Source organism: Callospermophilus lateralis, chromosome 10 (assembly GCF_048772815.1).
Source record: "Callospermophilus lateralis isolate mCalLat2 chromosome 10, mCalLat2.hap1, whole genome shotgun sequence".
Taxonomy (NCBI): Eukaryota; Metazoa; Chordata; class Mammalia; order Rodentia; family Sciuridae; genus Callospermophilus; species Callospermophilus lateralis.
Genome location: NC_135314.1, coordinates 63,616,252 through 63,640,697, shown reverse-complemented (window position 1 = coordinate 63,640,697; position 24,446 = coordinate 63,616,252). Strand labels below are relative to the sequence as shown.

General features: G+C 42.4%; 1 protein-coding gene across 1 annotated transcript; it reads left to right on the top strand.

Annotated features, from left to right (window-relative positions):
- The first annotated feature begins 2,115 nt into the window (after nt 1-2,115).
- Tigit (T cell immunoreceptor with Ig and ITIM domains) lies at nt 2,116-18,858 on the top strand. Its single transcript, XM_076869011.2, has 4 exons — nt 2,116-2,179; nt 3,543-3,869; nt 7,174-7,262; nt 18,622-18,858. The coding sequence occupies exons 1-4, from the start codon at nt 2,116-2,118 to the stop codon at nt 18,856-18,858; spliced, it is 717 nt and encodes a 238-aa protein (XP_076725126.2).
- The last annotated feature ends 5,588 nt before the right edge of the window (nt 18,859-24,446 follow it).

Genomic DNA, 24,446 nt, shown 5'->3' with positions numbered 1-24,446 from the left:
CTCCCCACCTGGAGTCCCTGTAGGGGTTTCACAGAGGGCCCTGCAGAGGGCTCCATGAAGAGATGCTTCTGCTCTTTACTTTCCACCAGGGCAGCCTCAAACTCTGACTGCTGCAGTGACTCCTTCCCTGCAGAAACATCGTATCATCTTCTTTTTATCTCAGATCCATAGGAATGAGAAGATGCTGTAGAACCCTGGCTTTGGAGTCTGGAGACTGGGGTTTTACTCATGGTAAAATACACTAGATAGAAAAAGGTTATCTTCCTCTTATTATCCTCAATATTATTTTCAAGGCACCTTACCGGACATTCATTTGTTGAATCCTTATAACAACCCTCTGAGGGAAGTATTGTTATTCTTATATGCAGATGAGGAAATAGGTGTGGGGTGGCTGAATAATTTTCCCAAGGTCACCAAACCAGGATGACTTTGGTCCCTGATATTACTCCATAGTCTGTTCACTGTTATCCTTGAAGGAATAGCTCAATGGATCAAAATGGACATGACCATGTTCCTATGTGGACTAGTTGCTTAGAAATAAATAGGAAATTTCTTTAAACTTTTTTTTTTTTAATAAAGCAACTCTAGGTTTCTTTGGATTTCTCATTGTGTAAGATAAACCCACCTTTTTGGACCCCACCTTCTCCACTATAGAAACTTGGGCTATGAATCTGAGTATCTACCTTTGTCTGTGCTGCGTTCCCACTAGCTGATTGTGGCTCTCCCACCTCTGGTACCTCTGCTCTGGCAACTGATGTGGACAAAATGCCTCCTGTTCAACCCCGCACTTCCCCTTGGACACAAGTTTGGCTTTATCACTTCTTCAACTGATGGCATTGTGGCTGCTGAAAGGTAGTGAGATGTCTCCTGATGTGAGCATTAAAGGAGGTCGAGTGTGGGTGGGCAGAGAGAAGCTGGTAAGGTGTACATTGTAGAAGGGTCTGAAGAGGGGTGCGACGGTCATGTGTGGAGTGAGGAATGGGAAGAACCCAGGGAGGGGAAGAAGCTGGTCTGAGTCCCCTGCAGGGGAGAAGGAGGGCTGGAGACTGAATGTGGCTGGAATGAAGGGGACAGGACTAGGCTTTGGATGTTTCCCCTGGAAGAGATGCAGATTGGGGGGATATCTACCATGGAGCGTGCCCAGGATAGCTGTGCTGAGAGTCTAGGAAGCCCATGAAAATGGTCCTCCATCTCTTCTCTCAAGTGGTTTCACCAGAGAGGAAGCTTTTTAAGACTATAATTTCTCACCTTGGTATCTTCAGAGCCTCTGAGTCTGGTACTTTGCAGGCACTTAGTGACTTTCAAATGAATGAAGGGAGGGGAAGACAGGGAAGGGGAGAAGAAGAAAGGGCGAGTCAACAGCAAGACCTAGTGATGAGCCAGGAGCCCCAGAAAAGCGTCAACCAATCCTTTCCCAGAGTTAGATCAGCAGGACTCACTCTTCTCCATACTTCAGACACTCACGGGGTCACTGTGGACAGGAGAACTTGCTCTTGTAGCGTCTCCTGAGTCTACTGCATCCGAGGAACTGATCCAAAGTTCAAGTCTCAATTCAGGTACACAAGACCAAAGGGATAAGATTTGAGGAGAACACCTCATTCAAGGCAGAGTGGCTCTGTTGGACCCTTGTCCCAGACGGTGTCTGACCTGTAAGTACCCACACTTACAAGTTTTCATTAGGTTGCAGACTCTTCAGCAGGGCGAAGTCAAGGGAGCCTAGTGAGATGTTCTGGATCAGTAACAGGTTCTCCAGAATCTTAGGTACTGCTCTGGTGCCCTTGAACTCTTTAGATACTAAAGTTTGATTTTTAAAAACTGCATTAAGGCAGAATTTAAAGTAATCAGTTGACTAACAGTCACCAAAGACTAGTATACCTCTAACCACATTTTTGTTTACTTTTCAATGTGTTTCCTTCATGGTCTTTCTTGTGGCTCACCCTATGTAGATTGTGTACTTGTCGAGAGCTTATCTGTTTCTGACATTGCTTTTGTGAGCTCAGTTTTTCCGAGACCCTCTTTCCTCACAGGCTCGGTTTCATCTTGCCATCTGCAGTCGGCCAGTTTCAGTCACAGAAGAGGCCACATCTGCTTCCTGTAGGCCCCCTGGGCAGAAGCATGCACTGGTGCCTGCTCCTGATCTGGGCCCAGGGCCTGAGGCAGGCTCTCCTCCTCGCCTCAGGTAAGGCCTGGAAAGCTATTGAACTGGGGAGGAGGAAAGAGCAAAGTTGAGCTTGACCTAGAGACCAGGGCACTCATGCAGGGAACTGGTGCTTGCCACCAGTTTGAAGCAAGAAAACATGGTTCTCAGAGTCCTGTGTACCCTTGAGTAAGAAAAGACCTTTGAGAATGAGATGCACCTGTATTGGATGGCTGAGCCTCAGGGCTGTGGATCCTCAGGGTGGGGGGTTGCAAGCAGCCAGCATTAGAACAGAGGCGGGAGAAGGAGAGGGGAGTAAGAAGGAGGGCAAAAAGGAGGAATAAGCAATTTGCTTTTAGAAGCTCTTTCCTGCTTCTTTTCTATTTTTGAAGAATCTTCCAGGTTGTTGGTAGTAGTTTCCTATGGATCAATAATATCTTCCTCATAGATTCCAGAAGTATCGACCATTACAGACGTAATTTTTTGTTAAATTGATTTCTTATAGACCAAAAACCTTAGACAAATATTTCTGAGAAGGGGGAAACAGAAATATTTTAAAAAACTATAGGGCCAACAAATTAATGTTGCTTTCTGAACCTTTTAAGGCTGGAGAGGTGCCCCGGGATGCTGGGAGTGGTGAGCATTGGAGAGAATAGTTTTGGTTGGGAGAAGCAGAGTTTCTGGCTAAGCCTCCTTTCCCCTGAATTTCTTGGCTTCCCCAAAGGATTTTCCAGATACCCCCAATGTCCATCAATGAAATAGCCAGGCTTTGCTTCAAAGGAACCCAGCGCGGGAGTAGGCTGCTGGAGTACACAGAAAAGTCAAGGATGTGGTGCTGTCTCTGGGGGAGACGAAATAAGGATGTGAAAATAATCAAAGAGCTGGTCATGAGGCTAGACGGCAGAATGTCCTGAGAGGGCGAAGTGCTAAGTCTCACAGCCTCAGCCAGGCCCTTAATAAAGTGCTAATTATACAACCCGGGCAGTGAGTGTGAAAGGACAAGGGAGGTGTCTCTGGGCTGCGGTCCTCAGGGATGCAGGGGAGGAAATGCAGATTTGACAAGGCGCTAAGTGGGTGGGGGCAGGGGAGACAGAAGAAAGCTCTGGAAGCAGAGGTGATGGAGGAAAGGAGTCAGGCTGGACAGAATGGAGGTGTATGAAAAAGGGCAAGAGGACCGGAAGGGGCCAAGGGCTGGGGCTGGGAGACTTAATTGACAGTGAGGAAGAGGAATGCCTCTCAAAATGAAAACAGAAACAATAGTTGTCTGTTTAGAGGAGGGATAGGATGGCCTGGAGAAACAATCTTTCCTAAAACCAATCCTGGCCCCCTTGGAATTTCTATAGGGAGGTTATAGGCCCACGGGTGACCTGGAACTTACGTGTGCCCCTTTTCTCTTTCCTAAAAGTTACAACAGGCACATTTGTGATGAAGGGGAACATTTCTGCAGAGGAAGGTGGCTCGGTCGTCTTACAGTGTCATCTCTCCTTCACCATGGCTGAAGTGACCCAAGTCAACTGGGAACAGCGGGACCAACTTCTAGCCATTTGTCATACTGAATATGGGTGGTACATCAACCCGGCCTTCCGTGAGCGGGTGGCCCCGGGCCCTCACTTTGGCCTCACTTTCCAGTCACTGACCATGAATGACACGGGGGAGTACTTCTGCATCTATCACACCTACCCTGATGGGATTTACAAGGGGAGCATCTTCCTGGAGGTCCTAGGAAGCTCAGGTATTTCCTCAAGAGCAGCATAGAAAATGCCATCCTGACACAGTCTGGGGTGCAAAGCTCAGTCCTGGAGCACATTTGAATCACTTGTGGAGTTTTTAAAGAATTCTGATACCAGGGCCTTCACACAGACCAACGAAATCAGAATCTCTAGGGGCAAACAAGGATGTGATGTGATCCCTAAGCATCCTGGTGATTCAATTTGCAGCTAGGACTGAGAGCCACTGCTCTTGAGTGGGAGGCAGAGCTTATCTATATTACAAGGAAGACCGATTGGTAAGGTCATATGCTCATTTATTGATTTAGTGTCAATCATGCACATTATAATTAGCCCTTAAGTTTATAAAGATCAGAGCTAGTTGATGTACAATAATTGGCATTGGTGTTGCAAATTTCAGAGTTTCCAAAATTCCGTCAGTCCTTACCCACTTGGATGCTTAAACCATTTCTCCCAAAGTTGGAAAGGATTATTATCCTATCTGAGAGATAGTATAGGGAGTGGTTCAGAGCTCAAACTCTGACACCAGACAGCCTGGATTCAAATTCTTCTTTGCTGTTGACCTCAGACAAGATTACTCAGCTCCTCTGAGCATCGTTTTTTTTTTCATCTGTGCAATAAGGATGTATGTAAGACCTTATGAGGTGCTAATGTGGGATTGGATTACCTACTGCAAGAAAATGTCCTTACATCAGTGCCTGGATCGTGGTGAGCACCATGTAAGTGTTGACTGTGATTATGATTCTTATTTGACTGTTTGATGAAGGTGAAAACTTAGGCTTGTATCTAGTTGCACAGAGTGGTAGAGCTGATGTTAACACAGGTGTTCTACTTCCATGGACCTCCAAACTCAGAATGTCTACTTTCTGACATCAATTATGTTGTGGATTAATTTTCATGAGTTTTCAAAGTATGTGTATATTGGGAAAATGAAAGGTTATCTTAAAGTTTCCTTTCAAATGTCACTTCTTGGCTGGTCCCAACCGAGGCCAAATGCCATGAGTAGTTAAGTGCCTAGGTTCCGGAATCACATTGCTGGGGTTTGATATTGGAATGGGTAAATTACTTAGCTTTCTCTCAGTTTTCTCATTCATAAAATGTGGTGAACAATCTCATGAGCTGTTATGAATCAGGTCTTGTAACAGTGCTGAGCACATAATAAGCTTAACTTAATAAATACTTGTTATTATACTATTTATTGCCTTGTGGTTAGAGGAGATCTAGACAATAACACAGCAGAGGACCAGCAAGCATAACCACCTGATGGTCTTTACCATTTGGGGCTTGTGTCATATGCCCAAGGGCCCATCAGCTACTGCAGGACTGGGGATAGGGTGGGATCCAGACAGATCACCTCATACCCGCATGGCACGGAGGCCCCAGGAACTGGAGCCCACAGGGGAACTATATTATGTTTGTTCATGGCTAAAACATGAGAAAACATAATATAGGCTAAAACATGTCCAGGGACTGATGCTCCTAGCAAGCATATTTGTTCCTGGCCACAGCGGCACTTGTCCCATTCTCCATGGGAAAATGGAGAAATGAAGGGGCAAGTGTCTTCCCTGTACCTCATGGGCCTCCTGGGGGGAGCATTCAGAAGACATTCTATTGGACCCCTGCTCCACTCCTGCCCAAGGGCCATACATTTCCACTCTTTTTGCCCTGGCAGACCTCAGGGCCACCACTGATCACTTGTAGTTTTCCTCCTGTTTCTCAAGGGCTTAGTTGCTTATCCAGAGTGCAAGACCTTTATAATTACTCCCACTAACTCCAACCCTGACTTTTTTCTGACCCTAATCTCAAACCTTAGTCCAAGTTTCCAGTAACTACCACATGTAAGCTATTTTTAACCTTTAAGCTAGAATTGCACTTAACCCTACAGCTCACCTGATACTAAGCACAAGTCTTAAGTATCCTTTTGCAGAATCCACCCCTTCTCTAGCTGCATGTTCTGGTGCTTGCTCTACGGCTGCTTCTGTTCCAAAGACCTTGAAGTCTTTGATCATTGAATATGACTGTGAATGGAAGAATTGGAGTTTTAACTTCAGACAGAAATTTCCAATGAAGTTGATATTCTTAATATCCAAAATACTTTCTGGTCCTAATTATATCTCTAAACCTAAACAAATTCATTATCATAACCTCCCCTTAAATGTGGCCATGGTATTAACCTTCTGCTTCTATCATCAAGCTGGAAGAGAATCCAATCTCAATCCTGGCCCCTAGCCTGGCTCTGACCTCAGCTACGAGCACAGGTCCTGTCTGGGCTCTGTGAGTAGCCCTCTGCAGCCTGCCCTGCCTTCTTTCCCACTGAGTGAACTTCATTGCTGTGGTCAGTGATGCCTGGCGTGGCCTATGGAGACTGAGTCCTCAGAGTGGGAGGAACATGGCATTTGGCTTTTGGACAGATACTGCCCTTGTCCTGGGGGATTGGAGACCTTAGCAGCCATTCTAACAATTTCAGACCTTAGAAGGTAGCAAGGCCAGGTGTCTACTAGACCCTTGTTTTCCAAGTCTGCCCTGGACTCTTGGGTCCTGCCTAAGGCCCTGGAGTGAAGGCAGAAGAGGGATGAAGTGGCCTGGAAACTCTTCTACCCATAGCACAGCATGCATCAGGACAACTGTTTGGGTTCTCTCATATTCTCCTTAAATCAAATATCACTCATGTCTTCAAAACTCCCCTCTTGCCTCTTTTTTCTTTCTGTTATATTTTATGTCTTAAAGAGATTCGCTTGTTCATACTCTCATTCATGCTACTAATATTTCATATCTATTATGTGCCAGAGGCTGATAAAACAGCAAAGTATAAGGCTCCAGAGCCTTCCTCCCTCCAGAGTTTCACAGCTGAGCTTGAAATAAGGGTTAAGGAGAAAAGTCACATGCCTTTTCTTTTAGTAATTTGATATTAATTTATTGCATTTCTAATTAAACTCTTTTTAATGATGTGGTTATGTATATGAAGTGTAATGCAAGAAATTGCTCACTTTTTGGATTTTCTTCTGATGGTATTATTTCTTTCATTTCATGATTACTGAAAATGATCTTGTGGAATAGAGGAAAGGAGTGCTAAAAAGAATTTGCTCTGGTTCAAATACAGGAGGCATGACAATACTTGGAGATAAGTCATTGATTTCCTGATAGTCCAGGTGGACTCTTTGCTGTCCAAAGAGTTGGACTTAAAGACTCCAGGCCTGTGGTTGGAGAAAGGCACTTGTGTGTCCCTGGGCCCTGAAGCTGAGGTTTCCCTGGGGAAGGCAACTTTGCTTTGGGTCTCTGCCACTCACCTCTATTTTGTCCTTCCTCTAGAGCGCAGCATCGGGTTCCAGGTCCCACTGCTTGCAGTGCTGGGGGTCATTGGCATAGCAGTCATCGGGATGGTGGCATTGGCTAAAAAGGTAATGACTCTGGCTACACACTTCAGTCAAGAACATCTCTGTCCCTACCACCCTGGTGCTTTCAGTATCCTTTCTGTCCAGAGAGAGAGAGAGCCAGATGTGACCTCCCTTGTTGCCCCTTGTACCTTTTTCTTGGCCTTGTTCTGTCTTTGAATGCATTTAGGTTCTTCCCTTGTCCCTCTTCCAGGCTGGAAGCTCCTGGAAGGTTGAACCTGAATCCTACCTGTCTTGCTGTCTGCAGTTGCTGGTTCCTGCCTGACCCTTAAGCCACTACTCTGGGAGTTCATCTACTATAAGTTTCATGCATCTTAGAGGATGTCTACTGTGTGCTAGGGCTTTCTTTATAGTGGCTCATTTAATTTTCACAACTCTTAGCTGGGGCTGAGTAGCCCAGCACTTCTGTAGAGTGGGAAATGAACACTAAAAATCTGGGGGCAACAGATGCATGGCAAGATCAATGGGTTGTAAATCCTCTGCTACTTTAGGTTAGAGGTCTTGTGGTGGAAAGAGTAATGGAGGGAGAATTGAAAGATCTAGTTTCCAGTTTGGCACTGAGCGTATGGTTTTTTTCCAGGTCTTCACTTCTTCATATGTAAAATGGGGTTTGTTATTCTGTGTGCTCTATGTCACAAAGTTGTGATGAACGGGTGGCATGTTTCACGTGAAAGCTTTGTAATGGTGAAGAAATATGTCAGTGTCCTTGCTGTTACAAACTGGAAGCTCTTGCTTGGAATGAGCAGGGGAGTCCTCACTGCCTGGTCTGGCCGATCTCTTGGGTTCTTCTGGTAGCCCAACTCTCCTTTATTCAGTTCACTACACAAACTTTTTGGGGAATGCAGCCTGTGTTCCCCAAACTGTTTTCCTTCTTTATCCCAGAGCTTCTTCCTAGATTCTGACCCACTCTTCCTCCAGGGATGGTTGTGGTCAGTTAATAACTCATCTCTGTAGTCCAAAATTACTCCCTCTGGACTATGTACTTGGTGCTGTTGTTACTGATGTGTGGGGATTTATACCTACCATCTTTTCTTCATGTTTGCCTTCCCCCCATTCTACCTGTCATCTTTTGAATTAAGGTTCTCTTTAATTCAAAATAGTTTTCTTTATTATTAAAAAAAAAAAACCTATTTGTAGTCCTACCAGCAATGTATGAGTGTGCCTTTTCCCCCACATCTTCGTGGAAAACAGTATGGAGATTCCTTGGAAAACCTGGAACGGAACCAACATTCAACCCAGTTATCCCACTCCTCCATTTATACCCAAAGGACTTAAAAACAGCAAACTACAGGAATACAGCCTTAACAGTGTTTATAGATGCACAATTCACAACAGCTAAAATGTAGAACCAACCTAGATGTCCTTCAGTAGATGAATGAATAGGGAAACTTTGGTATATATACACAATGGAACTCAGCATTGAAAGAGAATAAAATCATGGCATTTGCAGGTAAATAGATGGAGTTGGAGAATATAATGCTAAGTGAAGCAAGCCAATCCCAAAAAACCAAAGGCCGAATATTTTCTTAGATATGAGGATGCTGACTCACAATGGCCATGCAGGGCTGGTGGGGCGGGGGTAGGGGGTGGGAGGGGTGGGGTGGTGGTGGTGTGGGGGACATGGGAGGAATGGAGGAACTTTAGAAAGGGCAAAGGGGAGAGAGAGGAAAAGAAGGGGCAAGGGGGTAGGAATGATAAGTTAGACATCATTACCCTAAGTACATTGATGAAAACATGAATGGTGGGAAAATAGTTTGTGTACAATCAGGGACTTGAAAAATTGTGCTCTATATGTGTAATATGAAATGAATTGCATTCTGCCATCATGTATAACAAATTAGAATAAAAAATAATTTAAAAAAGAAAAAAGTTGAAATAGTGAAAAAAACCTATTTGTTAGCTATGTACCCCTGACTTATTAATATCTCTATTAGTACTTTTATCATCTCCTAGGTTATACAAGAATCTTAGAGCATGTTAACTCTTTTTATCTCCCTCCTTCTCCAACTTATTGCTGTTATTACTATGCCTTTAAGTTCTTTGTACATTTTTTTTTGTATTGAGGATTGAATCCAGAGTTGCTTAACCATTCAACCACATCCCCAACCCTTTTTAAAAAAAAAAATGTTTAATTTTGAGATATTTGCTAGTCTGGCTTTGAACTTGTGATCCTCTTGCCTCAGCCTCTGGAGTCGTAAGTCCTACAGTATTTCCTTTACTGCAGGTCTGTGGGTGAGGAATTATTTTGGTTTTTGTTTGTCTAAAAATATTTTCCCCCCCGAATGTAAAAATAATACATTTGTTTTGCCAGGTATAGAATTCTATGTTGGCAATTATTTTCTTTCAGGACATGGAAAATATTATTCCATTGTCTAGCTTCCTATATTTTTGTTGAGAAACCAGGTCTTGTTTTTGCTACTTTGAAAATGTCTTTTTTTTTTTCTTTCCTTTTGGTTCTTTTAAATTTCCATTGTCTTTCTTCAGCAATTGTACCGTGATATAATTAGATGTAGTCATCTTTGTATTTATTGTTTGGAGCTGGGGTGGAGTGCCTTTTCAATCTGTGTTTCGATGGTTTTTGTCAGTTTTAGGTCAATCCTGGCCATTAGTTCTTCATATCTTACTTCTCCAATCTTGCTTTCTTCTGCTTCTGGAGCTCTAATTACAGGTATTTTTAGACATTTTCACTTTTCTCCTACACAACTCTGAGTCTCTTTTTTTTTTGTATTTTCCATCCATTTGTCTCGTTATATTTTATAGTAGATGTTTTCTTCTGACATACCTTCCAGATTCCTAAGTATCTCTTCTGATGTATCTATTCTTTGTTTAAATAGTTCATAGTCTGTCAAAATTCCCAATCTTGTCTTTTAAATTATTTGAAAATATTAATCAATTATTTTGAAGCTTGTGCCTGATCATTTTATTAATCGGATCCTCCTTGAGTCTTTTTCTATTGCCTATTTTTACTTGTTTATGGGTCATAACTTATCTTCTTAACTAGTACTTTTCATTAAGTGCAGTGAATTCTACATGAAAAACGATAGCAATAATTCAAGGCTCTGGTAATATCATCTTCCTCCAGAGACTATTCCCTTTGCACCTGGTGGGTGGCAGGTCTAGAGGCACTAACAATCCCACGTCACCCTAATTAAACCAGTGTTGAGGGGCTTTTGAGCTGGATTTCAATTTCTGCTGCTCCCTTGCTCTTGGTCCTTTGGGATCCACTTAAACACCCATGAAGTTTTCCAAAGTCCTCCCTTCCAAGGAGGTTTCCGAACCCAACTTTTGTCCCTCTTTCAGAAGCTCTCTGCAGCTTATCTGCCTCTCAGCTATAACTTTCAGACAATTCTCTCCAGGGGAAAATGTCCCCACATTCTCACCATCTGTCTCTCTGGGTTTCTTCTTTCACCACTAGATTCCTCACTGATTTTTCAGATCTCTAATTTCTTCAAGCAGATGTTTCTAATATTTCATTGATCTTTTCTAGCTTTTCTCAGGAGAAGGTTTGGTTCAAAGCAACACAGTCAACCAAGGTCCACCAGAGGCGGAACTCCTCTTTAGGATGTCATGTTTCACATTTGCATTTGAAACTTGACTCCTACAAGCAGGCAGATTCAGCTGGCTCACCTTTGCTATACCTTGGGGTGTTTGGGGCCAAGATCCTCACAGGAGTCACAGTAGCCCCTCAGTTCCTAATTCCTAACCAGTCACTTTCCCTCCATCTGACTAGGTCTTCGCTAATACCAGTGAGAGAGGAATTTGGTCAAACTTTGTGTCCTTAGTCTCTGGTTCCATTTTGCTTTCCTGTTGTGAGTTCTTACTCTCTTTTACTCTCTCTCTCCCAGAAAAGAACCACCCTCTAATTTTTCTCTTTTTTTCTAATTTAACTTCTAGTTGAATTTTTGTTTTATTTTGCTTTTACTCATGTTGATCTTTTGAAGACCACAGACACTTGATTTTCTCCCCAGGTCTCAGATTTTGGATGAATTACATAAATAAGAATTGCTTAATAAGAAAGTGTCATTATAATATTCTCTAGCTTAGACCTCAAGGTATTTTGCATTTTAAACAGTCTTAATTTTATATCCTTGCCTTGACCTCATTGTATATGTTTTTCTACTGTTATTAAAGGCTACTGATGAGATTACACTTTTTCCTGCATATTAATATCTGTTATCAGGGACTCATCTAGGACTTTTAGCTTAATATTTAACATCTTAAATTCTGTCAGTTTTCATAAACCTACTCTGTTTTTCTTAATCTACCACCAATATCAAGGGTATAAGATAAAAAATTACATGTTCTATTTGACATACGTTGTCTTCAACCTGATTCATAAATGATGAGAGCCCAGGACTCCTCACCCTAATCTTACCTGACCAAGAAGAGATTGAAATGAGGATGCAGAAAGATATTTTGGTGGCAGAGCCAAAGTCATGCATCTTCAGAGAGATACAAATTGCCCAGTTCTTCCCTAGTCACAGGTCCAACTGTTCAAAGGCACCTGTAGGGACCTTGCTAATTTGGTCCTTTAGGAATTAAAGATTCTTCAAAGGTAGGAAAAGCTCACACAATGGTGATTTCCCTGTGTAAATTACAGGAGGCTTTATACTACAGTTGATTTCTTGGTACATTAATTTGTTTGCAAAAATCTCTATTGTGTCACAATTCAAACCCTCTCTTTGTGGTTATAAGACAAGCTTTGAGGTTACTGATCTGCCTGGTTCACAGGGATGATGCCATGTATTTTTAATCATTCACCAGAGCTGGTCAACCAGACTGTGGGGGACCCAGCCGGGGCTGAGATATGGCTGGTACTAATAAGGAAGCCCACAATCCATAGTATTTTCATTTATGTCACAGGTGTCACAATTGACATGGTCAGGAAATGAAACCTCTAAGGCAAAGTGAGAACGAGAGAAGTGATAGGCTAGTGGGAGAGGAGGAGAGATGACATTGATCTGCAAGCCGGGAAGGGAGCTGCTATGGTGGCGGGTGAACAGATGTCCTCTGCTGTCACCCGCATTCTGCAGCTCTGGAATGGAAGGATTAAAGCCTCTTTAGAGGCAACGGAACACGTTTTTTTCTGTTCAGTATTCAAGGCTGGTTCATTTTCATGCCAGGCACCCAGATTAACTTTGGTCAACATGGAGATCGAGAAATAAGAAAATGTGCAAAGACAGTATCTATCCAGTCCCGTTGTTCCCTGTCTGCAGTGTTTTGCTTCCCAGCCCGCTTTTTGACATTTCTACTGCTTCCTGTTTAGTTCAGGTCCTCTCTGCTGTTGTCCTGTGTGTTGACTGTAGTCTCCAATGCTCTCTCTCTCCTCATTCAAAACATTTTTTGCATGCATTATTCAAGCTTCCACATGGAACATATAGTTTGAAATTGGGTTGTTTGAGGACGCTTATTGTTGTGATTTGGATGGGTGTCCCCCAAAAGCTTATGTGTGAGACAACGCAAGAACACTGAGAGATGAAACGATTGGGTCATGAGCGCCAGTCCCCTGATGGGATTAACTGAGTGGTAATCGAAAGCATGTAGGGTGTGGCTGGAAGAAGTGCGTCATTGGGGGAAAGCCTTAGGGAATATATTTGGTGAGCTGAGCTTAGTCTCACTCTCTGCTTCCTGATCATTATGTGAGCCACTTCCCTCCACCACACTCTTCTGCTATGATGTTCTGCCCCACCTCGAGCCCCAACGAATGGAGCTCGGTCTATGGACTGAGACCTCTGACATTGAGCCCTCAAATAAACTTTTCCTCTTCTAAAATTGTACTTGTTGGGACTTTTAGTCACAGCAGTGAAAAAGCTCACTAAAACACTTATTAAGGGGACTTACCAAGGAAACTATAAAGGGGGGTGTAGCAGTGTGTGCTGTAACCACCTCTTATTCTTTAGGGGAGATCATAGGGTACTACTGGAACTTGGAAAGAGAGTTATATGGAAGGGCTGCCTTGAGAAATGCTGTAATCAGTAATTGAGTGTCACAACCAGTCCAAGGCCACCCTGCGGAGAGAATGCAGGGAATAGAAACCACTACCTCAATCTCTTTTCTTCCATCGCCCTACTGTTCAACATTGACTGAACCCAAACTTAAGATGGAGGTCAAGAGAACCCACTTATGCAGTATATGTAGGGAAGTTTTCTTAGGGCACAGGAAAGGGTGGAGAAGGTTGGAGGCCAGATCTCAGGGACAAGTAGACCTTATCTATACCAATACAGATTAGATAGCTGGAAACTGGGCAAGGGATCTAAACTTTCCTCAGGGCTGTCTGATGTCAGCCTTCTCTTGTGTATTCTTAATGTTTTTTTGATTAAATATCTAAGCAATGCTCTTGTTGGCTGCCCATCTACATTTCTCCTGGGAATACTGTGCTCTGTTATCCATCTTAATATCCCCTGAAACAGGCTTCTTGGGTTCCCCCTGCAGTAATTACACCCAGTTCGTTTCTAAAGTGCTGCCATCTGCACCTTCTTATTTTGGGGTGTCTGCATCCCATTGCTGCTAGGGATTCAGTTCTGCAGAAGAATCTCCTACTTCGGCCCCTGCCTGTCTAGGAGAGAGATCATGGACTTCTCAGTGATGCTAAGTATGGCCCTCCCTAGCACATCCATTCCCACCTTAGGACAAGAAGTGCTCCCTGGATCTGTCCTAGGAGATCCAACATAATCAACTGTTGAAATTTGGAAATTACTTACTACAGGAATTGGCAAAGTTTCTCTGTAAAAGGCCACATAGTAAATTTGGCTTTGTGGGCCATATGGTCTCTTGCAAAAATCCAACTCTGCCATTGTAGTGTGGAAGCATTATAGATAATATTTAAACGAATGAATATGGCTTTGTTCCAATACACTCTTACTTATAAACACTAAAATTTAAATTCCCTGCAATTTTCATGTGTCATGAAATATTACTTATGCTTTTTTTTCTCCCTAGTTACTTGAAAATGTAAATACAATTTTTTTGCTTGTGGTCTGTACAAAAACCAACAGTGGGCCAGATGTGACCCAGGGGCCTTAGCTTCCCCCATCCTGATTTTGGTAGGTTCATTGTACCATTCTCCTTTTTCTGAGCATTTTGTTTTCTTCTTGCACTGTCTGCCGGAGCACTGTTAGCATCTCCATTGAAAACAGTATACTCTTACTTTTCTCCTGTGGCCCTCGTGAAGGTGTTAAATCTTGTGTCATGAGATATGTGCCCGTATTGGCAAATTAGCCTTTATCTAGTCTCCATATTCTCACTCACCCCAGGTTCATCACCTTTGGGATTCACTCCCAGGCAAAAATCTCCTAGTTCCTGCTAGTAGTACATTTAAGCCGAGTCCTTTTCTGTATAACCTTTCTCTTTCCTTAGCAGAACCATCACTTCCACCATTAGTGTAGAACAACATTTTACCCTGTCTGGTAGTAGAGGTAGAGGCAGATCCAAGCAGGGATTATATTCAATCAGGGAAAAGGGGACCCCTTCTGCCGCTCCTGGTGGTGCAAGTGAAGCAGGTGGTTCAAGGCTCTCATTTGCACCTACCCAGAGGTCTACCTCCCAGGACTCAGAGTCTCCTCCTTTCCTATTAAGACCTTGGTTTTGGCATGAAATCATTGCCCAGTCTGTGAGTCCTTTGAGGTTCTGTCACTCTTAACAATTAACTCCTGGGCCTGGCCTTCAGCTGCTGAAGACGAGTGTCTCTTTAGATGCTGCCAAGGAAGAGCTTTGACTTCCACACTTGGTTGGAAGTTGGTGATGTGTCTGAGTCTGTCACTTTCTCTGTTCAGTGTATCAGAGGACCTTATCAAGATCCACTCACTCCCAGAGTCCTAAGAATTCTGTTCACCCCATACTTCTCAAATACCAGAGTTGGTGCACCAGCTCACAGTCCCCTTCGATCTGGGTCTCATCCCATTTCTTCACAAGTCTTGGAGTCAGCATTGCCTCCACCAGGAAGTGCACCCTCCCCAGTCTCCTCCCTATGGCTACCTTGCAGCATCCTTCTCAGGAGCAACTGGGGAGAATGATTTACTGGGATGGGCCCTCAGATGGAGGGTAGTGAAGGTAACAATATAGGGTAAGGGAAGAAAGCTCAGCATGAATGTGCCTCAGCTTGAGACTTGACTGAAGCAAGAATTTTATACAAAGCTGGTGGCACGTTGAAGGAAGAAGCTGGCCTTTTGAAAACCTGCTTCAGTCAATGACCACTGACTGCTCACCAGGAAAGGCCAAGAGCAACTCACCAGAGAAGAGGCAGCTATCAGCTCACAGCCTAGTGCTCCCAGTTTCTGGGGAATGGAAGAACCAGTCAGGTGTAGGAATCTGAGCATGACATCAATGACATTTCCTACAGACTCTAGAAGCCAGCAGGTTGCACTCTTTGGGGTCTTAGTCTTTGGAATCAGGCAGAACTAAGTTGGGGTCCCAGCTCCTCAGTAACTTCAGTAGCTGAGCCACTACTAAGCCTCATCTGTAAAATCTGGATAATTATGGCTTTCCCTTATAAAGATGTAGGAAAACTTTAGTCAAACAATTCATTTAATAAGGCACTTGGCATTTTTTACTGGCATGTATTGGTAACCATTATTTATTAGGTTCTTATAATTATTATAAATTTTATTTACCACAGTACTTCATAATACTTTGTGTTCCAAACTGTTTACAGTCTATGGATTTAATATGAATAAATGTTTTAGGCTAAGCAGATACTGGGAAAAGTGCCCCCGGCAGGTGAAAGCAAAGAAAGGTATCTAAGTCCAGATCCTGTTCAATGGCTCAGCCAACCAATGTGTTCACTCTCACATTCTCCTCGAGGCCATTGTTTGTTCGAGAGGGACTCAGCTGCCATCTCTCTAGCTCCCTTTGGTCCTCTAGGACAACATCAATGCATTAATCCCAGTCCTATTTTTTATACCAATTATAATTATAGATTCCTCACAGAGGACAGAATGGAAATGGAACAGCTGAGGGACCCAGCTCAGGAATATTTGCATTTCTCAGAGGACTTTTGGAACTCAAAATAGTTTTAAGATTAAAAGGCAAGGGTGGCCATTCTTACCAAGAACACATAAGCATAAAAGGTCATTATGAACTCTTTGAGAAAGAATTAAGGGTTCATATTTTTAAAATGGATTGGATTGCATCAAAGGATGTAGTAGTTCTTTTACATACAGCATGAGCACTGATAACCGTCTTCTTTATATTTATGTTAAGGTTTAGCAACTTCTACTGGAAAGGAGTGATCACTGATATGTCTATGTGCTTCTGAGACTATGGCGTCTCTAGGTCCAACTCCTCCAGGCCTGCAGTGAGTCACCATCCCTCATTATTTTTTCTCTTTATTTTATTTATTTATTTTTATGTGGTGCTGAGGATCAAACCCAGTGCCTCACATGTGTGTGGGAGGCACATGCTCCACCACTGAGCTGCAACCCCAGCCCACCCTCCCTCCATCCCTGATTTTTGACATTTGTTCACTGTGCCCATCCACACAGCCTTTACCCTCCCTCTCAGCCTCGCAGCCTATATTTGTTCCCTGCTGGACTTGACACTAGATGATGCCGGGGACAGTATTTCCCTCCTTGGAAGTAGTGGTTGTGGGCAGAAGGAAATTCGGTGTGCATTTGTTGCTGTTATTTTCCAAGTCTGAGTGGCTCTTTGTGATTCTGTCATTCAGACATATGGTGGGGTCGGTGACCTGCATTACAGCACTCTTCAATAAGGCCGAGGGGGTGTCATCTTTGCACTGAGATGTCAATAAGCATTTCTTTTGTCATCCTACTTGTGCCTGCTGGTCTTCAATTTCCTTGTCTTAACACAACCTTCACCTATGATGCTCTCACATAGAGGTGATGGCTGACTTCACATCCCCGATTTTACTAAACAAATGTCACTGTTCTGCCCTAGTGTCCCATAAGTACAATTGTAGTTGGCTGGTCATGAGACTCTGCTTTGGTTTAGAAAATCAGGTTCTTTTAGATATGAGACTGTAGAAGTGTGTGTGTGTGTGTGTGTGTGTGTGTGTGTGTGTGTACACTTATGTGCCCGGGGCCTGGATCTGCATTTCAGTCCCTAAGACACATATCAAGCATTTGTTAAGGGCTCTGAGGTTGCCAAGAAGAATAGAGCCAGACCCTTCCTTCAGCGACCTCACATTTTGGAACATGGAGAAGATAGAAGGATAAACAGATAAATCTGAGACAGCATTGAATGTTACAAGAGAGAACACCATATTCCAGCTTACAGGATGAAGGGGGTCCGAGAAGGCTTCATGACAACATGCTGCGGAGCTGAGTTGGGGAGAATAAATAGAACTATCTGGGAATGCACAGTGGGCAGAGTGTACACAAAATTGGGAGACAAGAATGAGTGTCTGGCACTGTGCAGCTGTGAGAGGAGAAGCCGTCTGGCTGAGGAGAAAGCATGGCCTGGAATCAGACTAAGCAGGGTCAGTGCGGGACTCATGCTGAGGCACAGAGCTTCCCCTTGTCCTTTCTAGTGCATCCCAAAGTAGACATGATAGAGTGGTTTCTGAGTTCCACTCATGACCTAGTCCAAGTGGGGCTCAAAGAAGATTCTTAGTAAGTGGTAGCTCTCTGGCATCTAGACCCCAAGAATTGGGGTATGAGGCAGGAGAGGAAGCTGGAAAGGTGAGTGTGACCAAGTCACAAAGGTGTTTTGGAGGAATCAGTCTCCGGTGGGGAAGGTTTGAAATTATGGATATTCTTCCCCAAAGAATGCATCTTAAAGTAAACTTTAAAAAATGTTTTATTAGTTATTGATGGACCTTTATTTATTTGTTTATATGTGGTGCTGAGAATCAAACCCAGTGCCTCACACATGCAAGGCAAGTGCTCTGCCACTGAGCCACCACCTCAGCCCCCTAAAATAAACTTTTTAATGCAATTTAAGGGTATTTGCAAATGCCCCAAAGTCCTACTGTGCATGCCAGGTGAAGCACCCTTCCTGTAGGCAGTGGGTGCTATTGAAGAGTCTTACACAGAAGTATGGATGGATCCAATTTTCATGTTCACAATATTACTGCTGGTGGCTGTGTGAAGTCGGGTTAGAAGTAATAGGGAGTCTAGAGTCAGGCAGGTATGAAGTGCAGTTGGCAGAGAAGACCAGAAGCAGAAATGGAATAAAGTTGAATGGGTTTTATGGATGATTGGAGTTCAGCATTATCTTCCAGGTTTCTGGTGCCACAAATCAGAATAAAAAATGTAGGGGCAGGAGCAGTTTGTTGGGGAGGGAACATGATGGTTTTTTCGGGACAAGATGAGTCTAAACTTGCCATCATCAGCCAGTGATGCCCACTTAGCAGGTGGACATTTTAGAATATCATTTCCATATACTCACTTTTTAATTTGTTTGTTTCTAGAAGACATCTTTCAGAATCCCTTCGGTGGAAAGTGACCTCGGGAGATCACCCCCTGCACGGCAGGAGTGGAGCCCCAGCATCTCCTCATCCCCTGGAAACTATGTTCTGGCAGGAGCTACCCCTGCTGTCCCCTGCAGTGTGCAGAGGGAAAATGACTATGCTGAGCCTCATGACTACTTTAACGTCCTGAGTTACAGAAGCCTGGGCAGCTTCAGCTTCCTCACAGAGACTGGTTAGCAATCCGAGGTGTCTCCTGGGAGATATGTTCCTGGCTTTGTATTATGGATGGATGTGTAAGCCTCTGTTCTCTCCATCAATCCTCTCTCTCTGTCTCCGTCTCCGTCTCTGTCTCTGTCTCTGTCTCTGTCTCTCTCTCTCTCTCTCTCTCTCTGTGTGTGTGTGTATGTATGTGTGTGTGTGTGTGTGTGTGTGTTCACTTGAGTGAATAGATGTCATCTTCTTCTCCATCTTCACTTCCTCTGTCCTTCCCTTCCATTCCCTTATTGCAGACCAGAGGTGAATAACTTGCATCTTGGTCATGAATGTGAATTTAAACAAAACAGAACAAAACAAAAACCAAAAAACACACACACCCCAAAACCCTTGACCTGGCTTTGCATCTAGCATTTTGAGCAGACCCTGTGACTCCAAGAAACACACTCCTCATGATAGTGCCAGGCAGGATTTTGTGCTTCAGGGTTTGTGGTAGATGATGAGAATGAGACAGGTACGAAGCCACCCTTGTATCATTTCTCCTTGTCATTTTCATAAATATTCACTCATTCAAGGCAATATATGAATGAGACATGGTACCAGCCTCTATGGTGAAGCTCAAGGGTGACTAAACCTTGTCTCTGCCCTTAGGAACATACAGTAAAATGGGGAGACAATATTTATATTAAAATGTTATAAGGAGATGAACGCACAGGATGCAGGTTTTCAGGAAGAGATGTCGGTTCTGGGTGAGGGGTTAGGGTGGGTTTAACTGTGGTGAAGTGGCTTGGGGTACAAAGGGATCAATGAGGCTGGACTGGTTGTGGAGGACAAGTTTTCTAGGGAACAGGCAGGAACTAAAGTCTATGAAGGTAAAAGTTCCAGGCACCAATGGAACCAAGCACCTCAGATTTTATTCTCTGGACAGGGATTCAAGTCTCCTTTTTTTTTTTTTTTTTTTTTGTGATATATTCAAAGTCCGAATGTGATGGCCTGATACAGAGGACCTCTGGATCTTTCAACCCCATGTGCTGGGAAGCCCCCAGGCAATATGTGTCTACTGAAGAAACTGAGTCCTGGCACCTGTGTCAAGATACACCTTTTCTGGTCCAATCTACCAGTGATCCACTGAAAATAGAACCTGTTTCCCACCAAAAGGAAAAATCTGGGTAAAGAGGGAGCAGATAAGAGTATGTGGGTGATAAAAGGTTTCAAAAGTAAACACCATTAAATTGGCTTCTTTGAACACTTTTATCTACTCCCGACTTCTTGGTGTCAGGGATGGGGCATCTGAGCAGTTCATTTCTGTAGAACTGTATTTAAACCAAATTTAAAAGACTTGATCCTTCTACCAACTCTTCAAGGGAATTACCAGTGAAAGATTTCCTTTCACAGCACTGGAATTGAGAGAGACTGTGAAACAAGGCTATCTCTCATCAATGGCTAAAACAAAGCATATCCGGCTCTCCTAAGAAACAGCCTGGGGTTAAACAAAAAGACAGTTCAATTCCTATTCCTCCTTATATTTGTATTTTTCTCACCTTCCTTCCAAATGGGTTTGTAGACAGAAGCAGTGGATTGAAATCTGTCCCAAGCTCTGGTCCTTTAGAAGAGAGATAAGTATAAAATGCTGTTGTTTTCTGTGGCAATTCACAGTATTTTTCTTGCAGAACTAGGAATGAAAATTGGTTGGGAGTAGAACACAATTCATGAATTAGAGATGAACTAAAATGAGATGACAGAGAGGGAGTGGTGCTTCAATTTGGAGGAGCTGTATATTGAGTGGAGGTTGGACTGAGAGTTGGTCCTTACTTAACATAGTTTTGGTCATTGGGAGATATTTCCACACCACTGAGATGGTGATAAAATACCAAAGAGCCTATAGATGTTGGAAATGGGTCAGACTACCAAATGAGATTCAGTTGGATAGAAAATCAATTTCAAAATATAATTCACTAAACTAGATCGTCCTCTGAGAACACAATCCCCTCACAGACAGATTCCTGGGGACATGTGATGTCTAGGACAGTAGCCATTTTTCACGTGTAGCCATCCAGCTCTTGAGGGAGGTTAATCCAACCTGGGATGAGCTGTGTGCATAAAACACATGCCCAATTTTGAAGACAATAAGAATCATAAAAATATAAACTATCTCATTTGTAATTTTAAAACATCAATTACATGTCAAAACAATAACATTTTGGATTTATTGGGCTAAATAAAATGTATTATTAAAAGTGATTTTTTTGTGTTTCCTTTTGTTTTTTAAATGCGGCTCCTGGAAAATCCACAAATGCATATGTGGCTGCCATTATATTTCTATTGGACTCTGCAGCTCTCGACTCTAAACCCAAGCCATGCTCGTTTCGGGGAGTGTATCTATCCATGTCAGTTTGTCTCTGTCTCTTATTCAAAATAGTGTTTGGCGAAGCTTTTCCCTCTTACTGTCTTCTGAAAAGTACAGAGGGAAGGATCACAGGGGAGATTGAGGGAGGGGACCACTAAGGACTGACAAAGACGTCCCAACATCTCCTGAATTCCTCTTGGGATCCATGACAGGAAGTGAGAAGGATAAATGAATGAATGAGAGTTCAGGAAGTTATGCAGTTACTGATTCCCTGCTGACATTCTGAGACTGAGCTTATAGAGTATGAGCTATAACCCCAAAAATCATACTTAAAAGATGTGAGAAATTTCACCATGGAACTTTGAGATAGATGGTCTTCAATGTGGACAGTACCTTATCATAATAAAACTTTGTTTCAAAACTCGTTTCTTTTCATTCTCTGAGCCCCAGAAATAAATGATCACACACTTATGTTTATACAGAGGCCATCTGATCAAGACCAAGTATTAAGTCAAAAGCAGGCTGTGCATTTATTTTCTTCCAGCTCTTCCCAAAGCTATCTGAGGTAGCTTAATGGTCCAACTCATGTAAACAAGGCTGAGATGGACAGGCAGGAGGCTGTGTATGCTAAGTGGGAATGGAGGTATTCTGGAGAACTCATCATGCCTGCAGAGAGGAGACAATATACAGCTTGGCTGTGGGGTGGCTGCCAACTGTGGTGTGTGAGTTTTTTTCAGTCGTCTGATTCTTCCCAGTCCTGCTTACTGAGTATAGTAGTAGTCACCCCCACACACACCCACACAAACACCAAAGCACAACTGTCAAGAGGCCCAATGGAACCTTATGTGTGGCAAAAGCCTACGTTTCTGGAAGTCAGAACATACTTGATGTTTGTGAGAATTATTTGCATAAGGTAGCATATAGGATGGTGGTGTCCAGTAGAACTTTCTATGATTCTAGAAAAGTTCTATGTCCATGCTGTCCAATATGGAAGTCACTAGCCACATGAGGCTATACAGAACTTGAAATCTGGCAAATGTGACAAAGGAAATTCGGTTAATTTTAACCAACTAAAATTTAAATGTAAATAATGACACAGGACCGGTGGATAGGGATATCACAACGGATATCACAACTATAGTAACTACCTTGCATATGGAAGAAACACAGATAGCTGTGTTTATAGACATTTGATAACTTGACAGTTGTTAAGCTTTTAACAGGGTCACTACCAGGAAGAGACATCAAAATTCCCTTATTCTTCTGTGTCCTTTCTCCGATCAAGACCAAGTATGAAGTCAAAAGCAGGCTGTACATTTATTTTCTTCTAGCTCTTCCCAAAGTTATCTGAGGTAGCTTAATGGTCCAGCTCCCGTAAACAAGGCCAGGATTGTTGGGAAGTTTGCAATTCAATGGTGTTAGCAGGAATAGACTTTCACTATAGGACTTTCCCAGGACAGTAGTCATTCTAATTTCATGTGGGTTGTAAAGAACGTCTTTTCTGGAACTAAAACTCTAATAGATTATATAGAGATCAAAAAGAAACCACACTGTATATTGGACTAGAAACTGGACTACTTGGTCCAAGTACTGACCTCTGCAATTTAGCTTCATGAGTTTGGATGAGTTAACCTTTCAAAGTCTCAGTAACTTCATTTGTAAAATGGTAATCATTATACCTACTTTATAGGGTTTTTAAAAGGATGAGGTTAAGAATGTGGTTGACTGCTTTGTAAGCTATAAAATTCTATGTTAATAATTAGTATTGTATTGTGAGCCATGGGCACGTGCATTGTTCATGCTATAGAAGTTTCCAAGGGGCAACAAACCTTTTGGGAATAACCAAGGAATCTGGAATCAATGTCCTTAAAACTTGGGACTTAAGGAAACCTGAGTTTCACATACAGCATGGGTTCTAGAGGCACCTGTAAGCATTTACAAATTTTGTGTTTTAAGTGAGATGATGATCTTGAAAAAAAAAGTCAAACGTATCTTGACTATTGATGGACTTCTTATAACAGGGTGCTGCATTGTTTTCAGTCTCTGTGTTTATAATCAAGTTGATTTCAAGGTGCAAAGGCTTCATTCATAAATGATTCACTTGCTACAGGTGGTTGGAGCAGTGAAAGATTTTGCAGTAGTTGACATACTGAGAAAGTGGAGGGAGGATTGTCTTCACTTTGCACACTGTGGAGGAGGGATGCTGAATTCAAGAAATATGTCAAGCTAGCAGCACACTTTGTGAGCTGTGATGGAATCAGTAAAGCATCATCTAAAGCATTAAATTAACTTTATTGAGAATGTAATTAATTTTATAGTTTTACTTGTGTTTATTTGTAACTTAGGTTATAAAATTCTGTTTGTGTTATAAGTATAATGGGTTTATCTGATATCACCCTTTGAGTCAATTTAAGATTATTTATAATAAAAATATAATTATGCATTATATTATTAATTTATTAGTAAATAACAAAAATAATCAAACTTCCTCCCATGAGTTCTTGGAGAAATTTTTTTCCTAGGAGTATATGTATTTCTCAAGTTTAAGAAATACTGGGGTGTGTAACTACCATTGGATTTCAGAAAAACCTTGGTTTAAACTCTATTATATTAATTGTTTTACATTGGCAAAAAATATTTCTGAACCTCTGTCTTATAAGTTGATATAATAATAGTTCCTTTACAATGTTCACAGTGTAATTATGACTATGGATGAAATTATAAACTATTATTAATTTATTAAATTATAAATTATTACAGTGCCATTTGAATAGTGTATGCATTATTTACAATGACCATAGCCCATGCCTAGACCACACCTTGATGTGTTCATGTGTAGAAGAGGTTTCCAGAGGTCTCTTTTGGAATTCTCTGCAGGCCCCTGAGCTCAGATCTGGAGATTGTTGTGCTCCTCACACTAGGGGAAATGGCTGACCACACTTACTTCCTCCAACTCAAAGCCTAATGTCCTTCTGAGTCACCAAACTAGATTGTTTATTACTTAGACACGTCCTTGATTTACTCTAGCCATTGTCATCTGTTGTTATTTTATTAATTCCCATGGCACTGAGAGTCTGAGAGTATAATATACCTCTTGATTTTATATGAACCTGTATTTCTAGCTGCTAGATCTTAAGGTTTATTAGAATGTAATAATTTCTTCCTTTGCATTCATGCACTGCATGGTGTTGAGTGAAATACAGGTGCTCAATGGGTTGTCTTCACCAGAAACAAATAAAGATGTGTTTGCCTCCTCACATTAGCA

What these genes read in the sequence shown, in the direction of transcription:
- Tigit (XM_076869011.2), top strand. Translation starts at nt 2,116, where the DNA reads ATGCACTGGTGCCTGCTCCTGATCTGGGCCCAGGGCCTGAGGCAGGCT. An exon ending in GGCTCTCCTCCTCGCCTCAG is followed by an intron (nt 2,180 to 3,542) that starts GTAAGGCCTGGA and finishes CTTTCCTAAAAG; the next exon opens with TTACAACAGGCACATTTGTG. An exon ending in TGGTGGCATTGGCTAAAAAG is followed by an intron (nt 7,263 to 18,621) that starts GTAATGACTCTG and finishes GTTTGTTTCTAG; the next exon opens with AAGACATCTTTCAGAATCCC.